Source organism: Bos mutus, chromosome 7 (assembly GCF_027580195.1).
Source record: "Bos mutus isolate GX-2022 chromosome 7, NWIPB_WYAK_1.1, whole genome shotgun sequence".
NCBI lineage: Eukaryota > Metazoa > Chordata > Mammalia > Artiodactyla > Bovidae > Bos > Bos mutus.
This window is the reverse complement of record NC_091623.1, coordinates 25,443,365-25,459,488: the sequence shown is the minus strand read 5'-3', so window position 1 is coordinate 25,459,488 and position 16,124 is coordinate 25,443,365. Positions and strand designations below refer to the sequence as shown.

The window sequence follows — 16,124 nt, the reverse complement described above, 5'->3', positions numbered from 1 at the left end:
AACTCTGGGTGTTCTTGTCCATCATTCTGTTCACTTATGTTTGTCCAGTTAGCATAATCTTCAATCCACAGTTTCTTTACAGAGATCTTTTATTGTTTTCATTTTTGTTTTATATTGGAGTATAGTTGATTTACAATGTCACATTAGTTTCAGGTGTACAGCAAAATGATTCAGTTATACATATACATACATCTTTCTTTTTCATATTCTTTTCCCATAATGGTTATTACAGAGTACTGAGTAAGTTCCCTGTGCTATGCAGTACATCCTTGTGGGTTACCTATTTTATATATAGTAGTGTGTATATGTTAATCCCAACCTCCTAATTGACTGGTATCTTTTAAAGCCATTGTCCATTTTGTGAGAATTGGTTCAGTTAAAGCTAGATGCTATAATCTGTAAACCCACCTCCCTGGGCACGTATCATATGGACTGTGGTTCAGTGGAAGCCAGTCACCAAGTTCAGGGGTCACTGTCAGCTCCTCTATGTCATGCGGCTGCTGCTTGTCACTCAAGATACTTGCCGGTCGTGTGTGACATACCCAATGCACAAGCCACCGGTGTGAATGCAGGTATAAAATATTTATGAAGCTTGAATCCTAGTTTTATTTTTTTAATTTTCTGTCTTATTTTTAAATTAAAAAATACACAAATGCATTCAAATAGGCCTAACATTTGCTTCCTGTATCTCACATGTACGTCACTGGTGCTAATCACAAAACTTTTATCTGGGTTGGTGACTGGCTTAGGCAGATGGAAAGGCGGTGAGAAAAAAGTGATAAGAATACTGAACATTTTCTCCTTGAACTTAGGGGAAAATGTCACCAAATAAATGTGATGTGTTCCTTTCACATGGCCAAGTAAGTGCATATAGTTTTTAAAAAGAGCAAAGAATTTCAAGCTTTGATATGGAAGTGAGGAAATGGGGTTTGAGGTCTTAAAACCATCACTTAATTTCTCTGAGCCTCAATTTCCCATTTTGAGGTCTTTAAAAACCATCACTTAATTTCTCTGAGCCTCAATTTCCCATTTGTGGAATGAAAGAAAGTCGCACTCAAATCTCTTTCAGTTTGAGTCTCTTTTGATTCTTCTATTGATAATTCATTGATGAGTTCAGTTCTGACAGTAAATTCTAAAGCTGTTCAATATCAAACTAAGGCATATGAGATAATAAAACTATATAGTGTTCACATAGTGTTTCATCTTTTCACAGTCGTTTTTCATCTATTGTTTCTGTATGCAAAAAGAAGGCATAAATGAGGAAAGCTGATGCATAAAAAGTTTAAGTGACTTGCTTAATATCACAATACTAATGAATAATTCAGCTTGCAAAGTGTTGAATCCCTCAAATTTAACAGAAGCCTGATGCATAATGCAATTAATAGAAATAAATAGTTAATAAATGGGTGTTGGAAAGAAATCAATCCACTTTCTAGGAAGACAAAATAGAAATGGTAGCATGAGCAAAACTGCATGCTGATTCTGACCCTGCCACTATCAAAATGGGTAGAATTTTGGCCTCTCTGAACCTCTATCTCCTCCTCTGTAAGTATTTTGGACTGTGGTTCAGTGGAAGCCAGTCAACAAGTTCAGGAGTCACTGTCAGCTCCTCTGTGTCATGCGGCTGCTGCTCGTCACTCGAGGTACTTGGCGGTCACGTGTGACATACCCGATGCACAAGCCACCAGTGTGAATGCAGGTATAAAATATTTGGACTGCGGTATTCTGACTGTATTCCCGGTGTTGGGCTAGGTGCCTGCCCTTGAGGTGTACCAAGAGATGGACAGAAGAAGACAACTGCTGCTTATTGCCCTGAGAATTAGTTAAAAATTAGCCAAGCAAAGATAGGTAGATACATCATCTCAGGTAGATGGGGTTGCTTCCTTCACAACAGAACACAAATAAGCAGGTGAGCCTTAGCATGGATGGTGGGAGAATTACAGACAAGCAGGAATTACTGAAATAGCAAGTATAAATCAACAAGTAAACACCCAAGCTGATGGTAGATTGTGGAGGACCCCATTGCCTTACTAAAGACCTTTCATAAATGGTGAGAAGCCAGGAATGGGACATGGACAGATTTGCTTCTTGGATATCTGTAACTGTCAGGATTGAATCGTGTTAATGGTTTTTGCATTAGGCCGGGTTCCCTACGGCTTCCCTTGTGGCTCAAATGGTAAAGCATCTGCCTGCAATGCAGGAGACCCAAGTTTGATTCCTGGGTCTGGAAGATCCCCTGGAGAAGGAAATGGCAATCCAGTCCAGTACTCTTGCTTGGAAAATTCCATGGACGGAGAAGCCTGGTAGGCTACAGTCCACGGGGTTGCAAAGAGGTGGACATGATTGAGCGACTTCACTCACAGGTTCCCTAGAACACAGGGCTTGAAGCAGTGATGAGGTGCTGGTGCTTAAATGGGAGGTACAATCCCAGGCACTGAGGGTGAAAGAGAGAGAGAACATGATGCAGAGAAGACTAGAGAGTCATACACGGTGATATGTTACTGGGCTGGCCATGTTCCCAGAGTTTCAGAGACCCCATGGCTGCTCAGCCGCTGTGCACACTTGACCACGTGTGCACAGGCAGGCAAGATGGAGAATCCTGCTTTTGGAACGGTTTGTGAGAGAGAGAAAGTTACCTTCCGTCTCCTATGCCATTGATCTAAGTTCACCCCATCAGGAGAAAACATCTATGTGGTTTCATCTGGTTTCTTTAGTGGTTGACCAGGAAGCCAGATCCCATACATACTCCTTAGTGCAGCTTTTCATCCAAGGGCAGAAGTGGCCTTAGAGGCCAGAAATTTGGGGCATGTGGCGTTTGGGCCTAGATGCACAGTGGCAGCCGAGGGGAGCACTCAGCCCATTCGGGTAAGTGAGAGTTTTGACCGTCCGAGGCCAGTCCTGGGTGAAAGACCTCTGAGGACTCACACCCAGTTGACTGGTCACAGTTGGAGGATGAGGAACAGCCCCTTGGAAAGACCCAGTCAAAGGCAAAGCTAAGACAAAGCCGGCAGCTGAGGACCCACCCAGGAGTCCATGTAGAACCCAGATATAAAACAAGAAGTGAGAGGAGCTGTTCTTTGAACCAAAGGGGAGAACCCACACCCCATTTTTCACCCTTCCTCCATCCATGGTGACTAGGATGCAACCCGTGACCCATGCTCCTTAGAAGACAATTTGAAGATTAGATTCTTACATTCAGACTTTTTTCTTTGGTGAGGTGGAGGCATAATACATCTGAGGAATAGTATTTCATTACCTGGAAGATGAATTTGTTCTCATACCTTTTTTGATATGTGGAATTATAAAAAAGGAAGATGTGTTGTTGTTGCTGCTCTTTAGTTGCTAACTCAGGTCCAACTCTTTGTGACCCCATAAACTTCAGCATGCTAGGCTTCCCTGTCCTTCACTGTATCCCCACAGTTTGCTCAAACACATGCCCATTGAGTCAGTGATGTTATCCAACCATCTCACGCTCTGTCATCTCCTTCTCCTCCTGCCTTCAGTCTTTCCCAGTATCAGGGCCTTTTCCAATGTGTTGGCTCTCTGTATCAGGTGGCCAAAGTATTGGAGTTTCAGCTTCAGCATCAGTCCTTCCAAGGAATGGAAATCAGGGTTGATTTCCTTTAGGATTGACTGGTTTGATCTCCTTGCAGTCCAAGGGACTCTCAAGAGTCTTCTCTAGCACCACAATTCAAAAGCATCAATTCTTCAGTGATCAGCCTTCTTTATGGTCCAACTGTCACATGCATACTAGAAAAAACATAGCTTTGACTATACTAACCTTTGTCAGCAAAGGGATGTCTCTGCTTTTTAATAGCTAAGTTTGTCATAGCTTTCCTTCCAAGGAGCAAGTGTCTTTTAATTTCTTGGCTGCAGTCACCATTTACAGTGATTCTGGAACCCAAGAAAATAAAATTTGTCACTGCTTCCAATTTTTCCCCTTCTATTTGCCATAAAGTGATGGAACTGGATACCATAATCTTAGTTTTTTGAGTGTTGAGTTTTAAGCCAGTTTTTTCACTCTCCTCTTTCACCCCCATCAAGAGGTTTTTTAGTTTCTCTTTCAGTTCAGTTCAGTTCAGTCACTCAGTCGTGTCCGACTCTTTGCGACCCCATGAATCGCAGCACGCCAGGTCTCCCTGTCCATCACCAACTCCCAGAATTCACCCAGACTCAACGTCCATCGAGTCAGTGATGCCATCCAGCCATCTCATCCTCTGTCGTCCCCTTCTCCTCCTGCCCCCAATCCCTCCCAGCATCAGAGTCTTTTCCAATGAGTCAACTCTTCGCATGAGGTGGCCAAAGCACTGGAGTTTCAGCTTTAGCATCATTCCTTCCAAGGAAATCCCAGGGCTGATCTCCTTCAGAATGGACTGGTTGGATCTCCTTGCAGTCCAAGGGACTCTCAGGAGTCTTCTCCAACACCACACTTCAAAAGCATCAATTCTTTGGCACTCAGCCTTCTTCACAGTCCAACTCTCACATCCATACATTACTACTGAAAAAACCATAGCCTTGACTAGACCAATCTTTGTTGGCAAAGTAATGTCTCTGCTTTTCTATGTGCTATCTAGGTTGGACATAACTTTCCTTCCAAGGAGTAAGGGTCTTTTAATTTCATGGCTGCAGTCACCATCTGCAGTGATTTTGGAGCCCAAAAAACTAAAGTCTGACACTGTTTCCACTGTTTCCCCGTATATTTCCCATGAAGTGATGGGACCAGATGCCATGATCTTTGTTTTCTGAATGTTGAGCTTTAAGCCAAACTTTTTCACTCTCCACTTTCACTTTCATCAAGAGGCTTTTGAGTTCTTCTTCACTTTCTGCCATAAGGGTGGTGTCATCTGCATATCTGAGGTGATTGATATTTCTCCCGGCAATCTTGATTCCAGCTTGTGTTTCTTCCAGTCCAGCGTTTCTCATGATGTACTCTGCATATAAGTTAAATAAGCAGGGTGACACAGTACAGCTTTGACATACTCCTTTTCCTATTTGGAACCAGTCTGTTGTTCCATGTCCAGTTCTAACTGTTGCTTCCTGACCTGCATACAAATTTCTCAGGAGGCAGGTCAGGTGGTCTGGTATTCCCATGTCTTTCAGAATTTTCCACAATTTATTGTAATCCACACAGTCAAAGGCTTTGGCATAGTCAATACTGTTTTTCTGGAACTCTCTTGCTTTTTCCATGATCCAGCGGATGTTGGCAATTTGATCTCTGGTTCCTCTGCCTTTTCTGAAACCAGCTTGAACATCTGGAAGTTCACGGTTCAGATATTGCTGAAGCCTGACTTGGAGAATTTTGAACATTACTTTACTAGCGTGTGAGATGAATGCAATTGTGTGGTAGTTTGAGCATTCTTTGGCATTGCCTTTCTTTGGGATTGGGATGAAAACTGACCTTTTCCAGTCCTGTGGCCACTGCTGAGTTTTCCAAACTTGCTGGCATATTGAGTGCAGCACTTTCACAGCATCATCTTTCAGGATTTGGAATAGCTCAACTGGAATTCCATCACCTCCACTAGCTTTGTTCATAGTGATGCTTTCTAAGGCCCACTTGACTTCACATTCAAGGATGTCTGGCTCTAGCTCAGTGATCACACCATCATGATTATCTGGGTTGTGAAGATCTTTTGTACAGTTCTTCTGTGTATTCTTGCCACCTCTTCTTAATATCTTCTGCTTCTGTTAGGTCCCTACCATTTCTGTCCTTTATTGAGCCCATCTTTGCATGAAATGTTCCCTTGGTATCTTTGATTTTCTTGAAGAGATCTCTAGTCTTTCCCATTCTGTTGTTTTCCTCTATTTGTTTGCACTGACCGCTGAGGAAGGCTTTCTTATCTCTTCTTGCTATTCTTTGGAACTCTGCATTCAGATGCTTATATCTTTCCTTTTCTCCTTTGCTTTTCTCTTCTCTTCTTTTCACAGCTATTTGTAAGGCCTCCCCAGACAGCCATTGTGCTTTTTTGCATTTCTTTTCCATGGGGATGGTCTTGATCCCTGTCTCCTGTACAATGTCACGAACCTCCGTCCATAGCTCATCAGGCACTCTATCTATCAGATCTAGGCCCTTAAATCTATTTCTCACTTCCACTGTATAATCATAAGGGATTTGATTTAGGTCATACCTGAATGGTCTAGTGGTTTTCCCTACTTTCTTCAATTTCAGTCTGAATTTGGCAATAAGGAGTTCATGGTCTGAGCCACAGTCAGCTCCTGGTCTTGTTTTTGCTGACTGTATAGAGCTTCTCCATCTTTGGCTGCAAAGAATACAATCAATCTGATTTCGGTGTTGACCATCTGGTGATGTCCATGTGTAGAGTCTTCTCTTGTGTTGTTGGAAGAGGGTGTTTGTTATGACCAGTGCATTTTCTTGGCAAAACTCTATTAGTCTTTGCCCTGCTTCATTCTGTATTCCAAGGCCAAATTTGCCTGTTACTCCAGGTGTTTCTTGACTTCCTACTTTTGCATTCTAGTCCCCTATAATGAAAAGGACATCTTTTTTGGGTGTTAGTTCTAAACGGTCTTGTAGGTCTTCATAGAACCGTTCAACTTCAGCTTCTTCAGCATTACTGGTTGGGGCATAGTTTCTCTTTACTTTTCTGCAATTAGAGTGGTATCTGCATATCTGAGGTTGTTAATATTTCTCCCAGCAATCTTGATTCCAGGTTGTGAATCATCCAGCCCAAAGGAAGATGTAAACAACTGTAAATATGGATAGAGTTGTAACAAATTGTGGAATTTGAGGTTTTTGAGAACTTGAAGTTCATCTAGTTCAATTACCTTATATCACAGATAAGAAAACTAGAATTCAAGAGGATAAGTTGTCTAAGAAAAGGTCATACAACTAATTAGCAATAGATGGAGGGCTAGATCAAAGGAAATCTGATGCCCAATCTTGGGCTCTTTTCCCAGTATATGTATTTTGGGATTTCATGAATTTGCTTCAGTACTTTAAAATTTTGCATTTTCATGTCCTTAACAATATAAAGCCAACAACTTTTGCTTATTCTGAGACATCTGAATGACTATTTAGTATTTCTGTAACCAAAATACAGCAAATACTTCCTTTGTTGAGGACATAATAGTACAAGCAAGCCAAACACAGGTGAATCTGTCTTTTGGACTGCTATAACCAAATGCCATAGACTGGATATCTTATATTCAATGGAAGTTCATTTCTCACAGTTCTAGGGGTTGATCTACATTCAAGATCAAGACAGCAGCAAATTTCCCGTCTGGTTTCCTGGTTTATAAACTGCTTTTCCTCTGTGTCCTCAAATGATGAAGGTTGAGAGATCTCTCTGGTGCCTCTTTTATAAGGGCACTAATCCTATTCATGAGGGCTCCACCCTCATGAGCTAATCACTTCCCAAGCTCCTCACCTCTTAATATCATCACACTGGGCACTAGGGTTCAACATATGCATTTTAGACAGCACACAAACATTTAAGTCATAGTACTGGCCCATAAATGTTAATTAGTACTGAATTCACTTTACAATATATTATTTTGCAGAAGTTCCATCTTTGTACACATGTATTCAAAAACTACAAAATGATAGCAAAAGGTTTTTCTCCACTAAATTCTAGCAATAATTTGATTTGATACTCATTTAATGCAGATATCAATGATGCTGTAATGATGATATTATCTCAAGTTAGCAGGACAATTTTTCTTAGTTATTGGATGACATTTTGTTTTAAATGGCATCTGAAGAGTGCTCCTGAGCAGAGTTTTTAAATGAATAGGAGATCTGAGTAACCTCAACTAGCAAAATATGTCTTGAATTCACTTACTCTTTTATCAAAATATTTGTATAAATAGGTATTTTCTATATTAAAATGATTAAAGTCAAAATTCTGAAACATTAAATATAGGACAGGGTCTGGGACTATTTATACAAATATACCCAATATTGAAAATCTAGTTGCAGCAGAAAGGTATAATCCTCCCTACAAATGTATAATGATAATTTAAATTTTATTAGTTCCATAACTTTAAAAATTAAATTTGTAAGCTTTTCTTCATTTATTATTTTCTAAGAACAATTGCAGCCTTCTTCCCTTGTTCATACGTATTTTTAAAGCATAAAAATAACATACTTCTGCACTTGAAAACAGATTATTTTTCCATTTTGAAACAAATCCAGGTATTACCCAGTAAGAACCACCTTACACAGCACAAACTTCCTCCAGGATGAAAAATTACAGTAATGGCAGATCGGTTAAGGAAAAGTCCTAGATCTTGGATTCCAGAGTCCCAGGTTCAGGTCTGGCTCTGCTAGTAACTGTGCATCTCCATTAATTGAGGTCACTTCTCTGGCCCTAGGTTTCCTCCCTGGTAAATTAAGGCGACTTTGAGGATCACAAATCATTATATCTATTGGTATAAATGGTATATTGGTATAATTGGAACCAGGTACAGAATTAAGTGAAATAGTCCAGCTGTAATGAAAATATTAGGAAAAGTAACTCAGAGGGCATTTGTATTTAAGCTTATTTAAATTCAAAACTCTTTTAGCACAATAAAAACAGCAAATCCATCGACCTGGTTTGATCTGAAAGTTGCCAATTTGCAATTCTTAGACCAGATCATCTTTAGAACACCTTCCCTAACTCTAAAGAATTAAATGCAATGACTCTAATGTAAATCAGGAGGAGGCCAACATCTAAATGACCAGCTTCCCAGGTGCCTCAGTGATTAAAAAAAAAATCCACCTGCCAATGCAGGAGACACAGCTTCAATTCCTGTGTCAGGAAGATCCCCTGGAGAAGGAAAGGCAACCCAATCCAACATTCTTGCCTGGCAAATCCCCTGGACAGAGGAGCCTGGCAGGCTACAGTCCATGGAGTCACAAAAGAGTCAGACATGACTTAGTGACTAAACAATAACAATAACAAAAAATGGTACTAGGCGTAGAAGGAAATCCTTCAGAAAGCTTCAGAGTTAAGAGAGATGCAGCATCATACAAAGGAATAGGGCATGATCAGGACTGGAAATAGATAAAAGTGAGTGAAATACCCTTCTTTGTCCCAACTGTATCCAACAGAAAGTACTATCTGAACTGTAATTTCTGTTTAATTCTCCAGTGTCACACTCTCAGTCTTGTCCAAAGATTCATTCACATTCAATAAATTGTAGGTTAGGCACTGTGCCAGATGCTGGAAAGATCTGTAGAAAATCAAATTTATGTTTTTTCTTTTTATTAGAAAATACATTTGATTACCTGTCTTTCACTGTTGCATTTTTAACCCTCAATTTGTTCCAAGTATTATTAGGAACTAATTCCAATTAAGATTTGAATATTAAATAAGGTATTTGATGTGGTTTTTTGTCATTTATAATTTAAGGAGACAGCATGAGAGTATTTTGAAATGGATGTTGTGTTTGCAGAAACAGTGAGGTTACTTGATATACATCCTAACTTTAGGAAGATGTTTTCCAGACTTGATACAGACCCTAATATCCTGCTCTCTTGACAGCATCTAGCGCATACAGATTCTCTGTCACTGACCAGGATGTTTCTTTTCTTCTTCATATATATTCCTTTTCATCTATTTTCTTTCTTGCATCTATATTCCTCTTCTTCCCAAATGTTTCTAGTCTGGATGTCTTTCGTGTCATTTCCAATAGGCAAAAATAAAACGTGTAAATATGAAACTTTGATTCTATTTCTAAAATCACTCACACTAAAGAAGTGTTTGAGCTCAACCATCAGGTTTGATGCCCTATTCATAAAAGTTTAACTTAAAAGCAAAATAATAAACAATAAATAGAGTAAAGAATAAGAAGGGGCAAAAATTTAATCTTCCCTGATAGCCGACCACTCTGTTTATGACATTCCCACATTTATTCTTATCATTGGCTATTTCCTGTTTTAAATGTCTTTTACTCACGTCTGCCCCCTTTCTCTGTTTATTGGCCTGTGGTCACCACAGTATCTTTCTCTTCCAAATCAACTGACATTTTTATGAAAAGCATTTGTTCAACTCTGAGAGGGTGGCATATTGAGCATGGGCTACCACATTATTACAAAGTCTCTCTTAGGACAACTCTTGTATGTAACAGTTGAGCTATAATGTCTTCAGAGGATCTGTTAATTCAGATTCATGAAGTGTTCTGTGAATAAACTGACATGGTTTTAAAAATGTAAAACATCTGACATCATCATAGTAATGATCTATTCGCTTATTAATAGCATTTATGAACAACCACAAAACACCTATATTTTTTAGAGTGTAACACAAGTTCAGACTCTTGGTAGTTTAGACAGCTCCCGTTAGTCTTTCTACAAGTAAGGCCTCACTCATCTGGGCCATCTTGGGGTTGAAAGCCCTTATGATTTATAAATGTGGTGACAATGGGTAGTAATCAAATCAGACAAGCACACTTCTTGCCTCTTACAAGAAATAAGCAATTAGTTACTAAAATAATCAGAGTCTGAATTTTGTGGAGTCAGCTGACATGAAAGGCATATGCTTCCAGTGGTTCAAATGGTATTTTCATTGATTTATTTTTCACATAGCTCTGAGCAGCCTGCACCTCCACTGTTTGATGTGGCCAAAAAATTTTTTAAAAAGCCTCTTGCTAATCCAAAACATTTGTTTGTAGGTGCCAGATTGACCTGTCGGCTCTCAGTAGGGAGCAGACACACAAGCTGGAATTGCAGCTGGAAGAAGGGGAGGGGCACCTGGTATTGCTGGTCACCCTGACAGCTTCCGCCACTGTCAGCATCTCTGACCTCTCCGTCAACTCCCTGGAGGACCGGAAAGAACGCGAGGAAATATTGAAGCGATATGTACGTATGTAACCCGCCTCCCTCGGGGTCAGGGGTGACTAGATGAGGTTGTAAATAATTTACGTGGAGTGGCAGGAATACATCTGCAAAAGCTGTCTGACAGACGGATCAGCAGAAGGCAGGGCAGGTGCAAATACCATGCAGATCTTTGCGGAAGCACTTGGGTTACCCCAGGATATCTAGATCCCTGGTGTTTTCTCGAGTCTCTTCCAGAGCCAGTTCTAGAGTCTCGGGGTCTCCTCAGTGTTCTTATCACACAGGGCAACCTCCTGTGACGGAAAGTCAAGTTCACACAAGACTACTGGAAAGGGAGTTCACTGATGATTTGTCATTGGAATTAGAATCTCATCTTTATACATTTGAAATGGAGTTAATGGCACTTAACTTTTTAACTCGTAGCTTGATAACTAGGAGCTTCACTGGTGGCTCAAATGTTAAAGAATCTGCTTGCAATGCAGGAGACCCGAGTTTGATCCCTGGGTCCAGAAGATCCCATAGAGAAGGAAATGGCAACCCACTCCAGTATTCTTGCTGGAGAATCCCATGGACAGAGGAGCCTGGCAGGTTACAGTCCATGGGGTTGCAAAGAATCAGACATGACTGAGCACCTAACAGACTTTTGATAACTAGAGGATATTTGCAGAAATCATTTTCTTTTTCAGCTGCTTAGAAAAGCCTCACTTCATCCTTTTAATTTTGAAATTATGGAGTGTGAACTGTAATTAAAAGGAAGCTTCTTTACCTTTGGATTAGATTTAAAGTGACAGGGTGGCAGAATGAGTCACTAAGTACCCTTCTCAAATTTTACCAAGCCCAAACGTGACAACTGAGTCTCTTTCCCAGCTTCCTCACAGTATGCGTTTCCCGCCCTGTAGTTTTCGTGAATCAACAGAGAGGGGAGCTCTTACTCCATCGTTCTCTCTCAGTGAAGCTTTCAAGAAGTCAATGTCTCAGTACCCATGAGCTGGAAGAAAAAAATTGCTTTTCCACTTAAAATTACAAAGCTTGTATTGTACCAAGCTGCCAGGTGTTTAGGAGGCTCCTCTAGACTCCCAGTCATGAAACCAAGCTCTGACTAACAAAGAACTGCCTAATTTTTTTTTTAATTTTAAAATATTCCTGTTTGCTGACTGACATCCTTCCAATAACTGAATTTAATAAAGATGTACCTTATCAGGCTGTGCAGATAACATGAAGTGCTGGTACTAATGCTCTACAATATTCTTCAAACAGATTAGCAGGATGTGCACTTCAGCAAATTTATTCTGGCTATCTGCACCGAATCAGCTGTCTGCTAATGCTTGTACAACTCACCCACCAATGGTGTTATCATAAACAGTTTAATAGAGGTGACTTAGCAAGGCTAAATAGTATATATTTTTAAAAAACCTAAGCGCCTAAGGTATTGTATGACATCTTCGAATATATAATTGCAGTTGTGAAAATTATTTCGCATTTTGGTACCCACCAAGACATATTCTCCTATTCCCCAAAGTGAGCCTCATGAATTAAAACAATTGTAAAGAAATTAATTCACATATTAATGTAAAAATGATTCTAGGTATTATAATATTGTATTTGATGGATTAATATTTGATACAGTCCCATATGTTAGTATCATACAATGGGCTTGGTAATTAGAAATGGTCCAATTACTATTGATTTTTTCCCCTTATTTTGCTACATGAAATTCCTCAAATCAGCCATTTCTACTGAGAATTTGAATATTTGTTTCCATACCTTCTTTCAAATATTAGCTATTATGTCAATAAAATGTAAAATATTATGTGGATGTCCCAGCTAATTCTCAAATTATATTATGTTCAATATACTAAAAAGTGAGCCAACTTTAAATATACGTTTTTTAGCCCTGAATTTCAAGATAAGCCTAAATCTCCCTTTAGAATCATACTTGCTAAGAAGCTAGTGTACATAATACAGCACATGTTATTATGATTACTCATAGCAATACAGGGACAAACACCTATATTTTAGTGTTTCAGAGTGTTACCTTTTTATTAGATAGATTATAAAGTGAATGAATACTGTATGATGTCTGAAATATCACGTGTTTTGGAGAAACATATAAAAGAGTTTATTTGGGGAATTATCCGTAAGATTTCTGGTGAGAACTTTGTGTATTTTTATTTTTTTCAGGTTAGGTTAGACCTAAGAATTTGAGTTGGCACTGGTTGTGGTAGGCAAGTAAGTGGATGGCCCCCACTCTTGCATGAAACAACCCTGAGAAGGCTCTCCCTTGCTGTCATTCAGTGGTTCATTGTGAAGCATTGAAGACCCACAAATTAAAGACATTACTGTGTGAGCCGTTATTTGATCACCACGTTCTGAAAAGATGGCTAATTCCATTTTTATTTTTTTTCCCCTCCTTTTTGGAGGGAGGAAAGCAGGGAAGGTCAATAGGGGGCAGATAGTAATGGGTAGTAGACCAAGAGCGATTGTATGACCTTTTCAGAACGGGGATGCTGAACCCTTGCTCCCCCTTGTCACAGTTTAAAAACCAGAGGAGCTAGTTTAGAGAAGAAGTTGTTAGCATTCCATTTTTATTATGACATTTCACAGTCATCTGATTTAATGTCCCTTGACCGGATTGTCCACCGTGAGACGATGGGCTTGAAATGTTATTTAGAGCATTGATAAAAGGTGAGCGGTTCTAAGATGACAGCGAGTCATAAGGCTGGTGGTGTGACATTAATTTTCTCCATAACAGAGATGGAATAAGACGTCACGGTGACAAGCTGTCAATCAGCGCTGGCCCCTCAGAGCATCCCGATGCCATAGGATGGGGTGTTGCCTCTCCCGTAATAGAGCTGAACTGAGATGCTCTCCTGACAGCTGCTGCAGCCATAGAGAAAATATATTATACAGCCTTTCATTAAAAAAATAAAGAGGACTCCTCTCCAGAGCATTTCAATCTTTTCCCATCTATTGAGGGCTGAAAGGATTCACAGCAAATCATAGATTCCTCTGCTATGGAAATTTCTGGCTTCAGAATCCGTCCCGGTTTAGAGGCCTTCTAAAATAACCGTAAATAACAGGGCTGGAATATCTCTTGATGAAGTATTCCTTAAAGTTATATTTTTTAACTGATACATTTACGTGTTTTGCTTCTTTTTTTTTTCTCCCCCTTGGAGTTCTTATTATAATCCATGTGTTGCTGGCCTAAACGGTTGAAATTTGCCATAAATGACTGTCAGCTGATAGGAGAATATGAAACCTTCAAATAATTACTCCTCTGCATGGAAGACATGCATGGTACTTCGGAGCTAAAGTACCAGTAGCAGTGTGACTCTGCAGTGAGTTTACCGGTATAAAAATGATTCTCAGACTGCAGATACCTGCTTCAGTCACAGTGAAACTTGGTCTAAATTGTTCCTAAAAATTAAAGGACAGAAACCTTTTTGATAAAACTCCTCTCCATGGTTAGATTAGGAGACTTACCTGGTCTTTAACAGTCAGTAAGCTCTGAGTTAAGAAGCAGCTTCCCACACCTGACCATTACCACCTTAGGAAGACAACAAGTCTACAGATCTCTGAATTATAATACTCGGTCTAACATTTCCACTCTTAAACCCTCAATTTACAGGAATTTAAATGGAGAAGTGCATTTTTATTAAACCCTGTCATCTGGGTAGCTTAAACAGAGTTTGGGTGATAAACAGCTGTTTAAAAACAATAAAAGATTAGGAGTTAATCCTTGTGCTAAACACTCTGTTTTTTTTAACAGAGTTAGGCTATGAGATTACACATCTATCTGTGTTTCCTCCTCTCAGTGTACCAAGGTCAGAGCTTCAGTCTAAACAATGACTAGTCATACAGGGCTGATAAAGTTAATATTGTGGTAAGCTTGTGCTTCTCAGTATTCTCACATTCTCAACACAAAGATGGGAATGATCTTTAGTAACATTTTAATAGATAACTTTATTATGAGAAACTGTGTTATGCTTTCCAGTTTTAAAGCATATTAAAGATTATGATAAAGCAGTGCCTTTGATTTACTGAATAAAAATACTGATTTTGTCATGAGAAAATTGCACTGAAGTGCAAATAAACAAATGTGTGTGTGTCCTGTCATTCAATCACGTCCAGCTGTCTGTGACCCTGTGAACTGTAGCCCGCCAGGCTGCTTTATCCATGGACTTTTCCAGGCAAGAATACTGGAGCGGGTTGCCATTTCCTTCTCCAGAACAAATGTGCATCATGAACTATTGGTTGATTTTACTCTCTGTTTAAGTTCATGAGAGTTGTGAATTCTTTTCTTGGTATCCCTTCTTTTAATTCCTTTAGGTATTACACTTATTCATACTCTACCATTATTAATTCATGAAATTAAATTGGTTTTAGCATTTGAGTCTGATTCTTCGATCAAAATTTCTATACTTTTATACCTACGACAATGACATAAATTTACAAATTTAAGAAAAGATTATCCATCACTTTTGAATTTATTTTTAGTAATCATCTTGATTTATTTTAAAAGATTATATATTACCTGAAAGGTGTGTGGTGTTTTCTAATATTTAAACCTTTTGAATTAAATATTAAAACATAGTCTTTAACCCTCATCTAGCACCTACAGTTTCCAAAGCTCACCAAGGAGAAAATATAGTAGAAAAATAATTAATTTAATGTTGTCTTACTCCCAAAGCCTTAAGTGTGTGTGTTACTTAACCAACAATCTAAGATTCCTATTAAGAATTACTAGTCTCCAGATCATCATGCCTATAGATAAAAGATTTCCTGGAGTGCTTTGGTAAAGGAGATGGATGGAAGAAAGCAGACATGTCATATTTTATAATTGATTGTTCACTATCTACTGCCAATTACTTATAGAGAAGCAATGTTGTGGTATTTTTTTTACTCTTTAAAAAATAATCTACTTACATAGCAATAACTATCTACACAAATATATGTGTGTATGTGTACATATCCATGATGGCGGAAAAGGGCATCCTTATTGAAGAAACACAAATATCCGTTGGCTCATTTCAGCAGCATCCTGAGATCAACCATAGCACTTGGTATTTTCTCAGAGCATTCCTAGAGGTGTTTTAGGACCTTTCTTTTCTAATACTGACTTTGGGGTGTTTCAGAGCCCGTTGCGGATATTTCACAACCTGAAAGATGTGGGCTTCCTCCAGGTGAAAGTGATCCGAGCGGAAGGGTTGATGGCTGCTGACGTCACAGGTAAGAAACGCGGCAGTTTTCCTTTTGCCTATGTATCAAGCAGCATGCCGGGTCTATAGTCTGATGACTGAACTTTTCATTTCATCTGACTGAATAATCCAAGGAAATTGTAAAGTGTGTT

The 16,124-nt window shown here is 39.2% G+C and overlaps 1 protein-coding gene across 15 annotated transcripts in view; it reads left to right on the top strand.

Annotated features, from left to right (window-relative positions):
- MCTP1 (multiple C2 and transmembrane domain containing 1) overlaps positions 1–16,124 on the top strand; it is a 572,148-nt gene that overhangs the window by 361,501 nt on the left and 194,523 nt on the right. For all 15 annotated transcript variants that reach the window (XM_070373140.1, XM_070373142.1, XM_070373137.1 and 12 more), the window contains 2 exons: positions 10,612–10,798; positions 15,910–16,003. In XM_070373140.1, the coding sequence (XP_070229241.1) occupies positions 10,612–10,798; positions 15,910–16,003 (281 nt within the window). The remainder of the gene's footprint in view (positions 1–10,611; positions 10,799–15,909; positions 16,004–16,124) is intronic.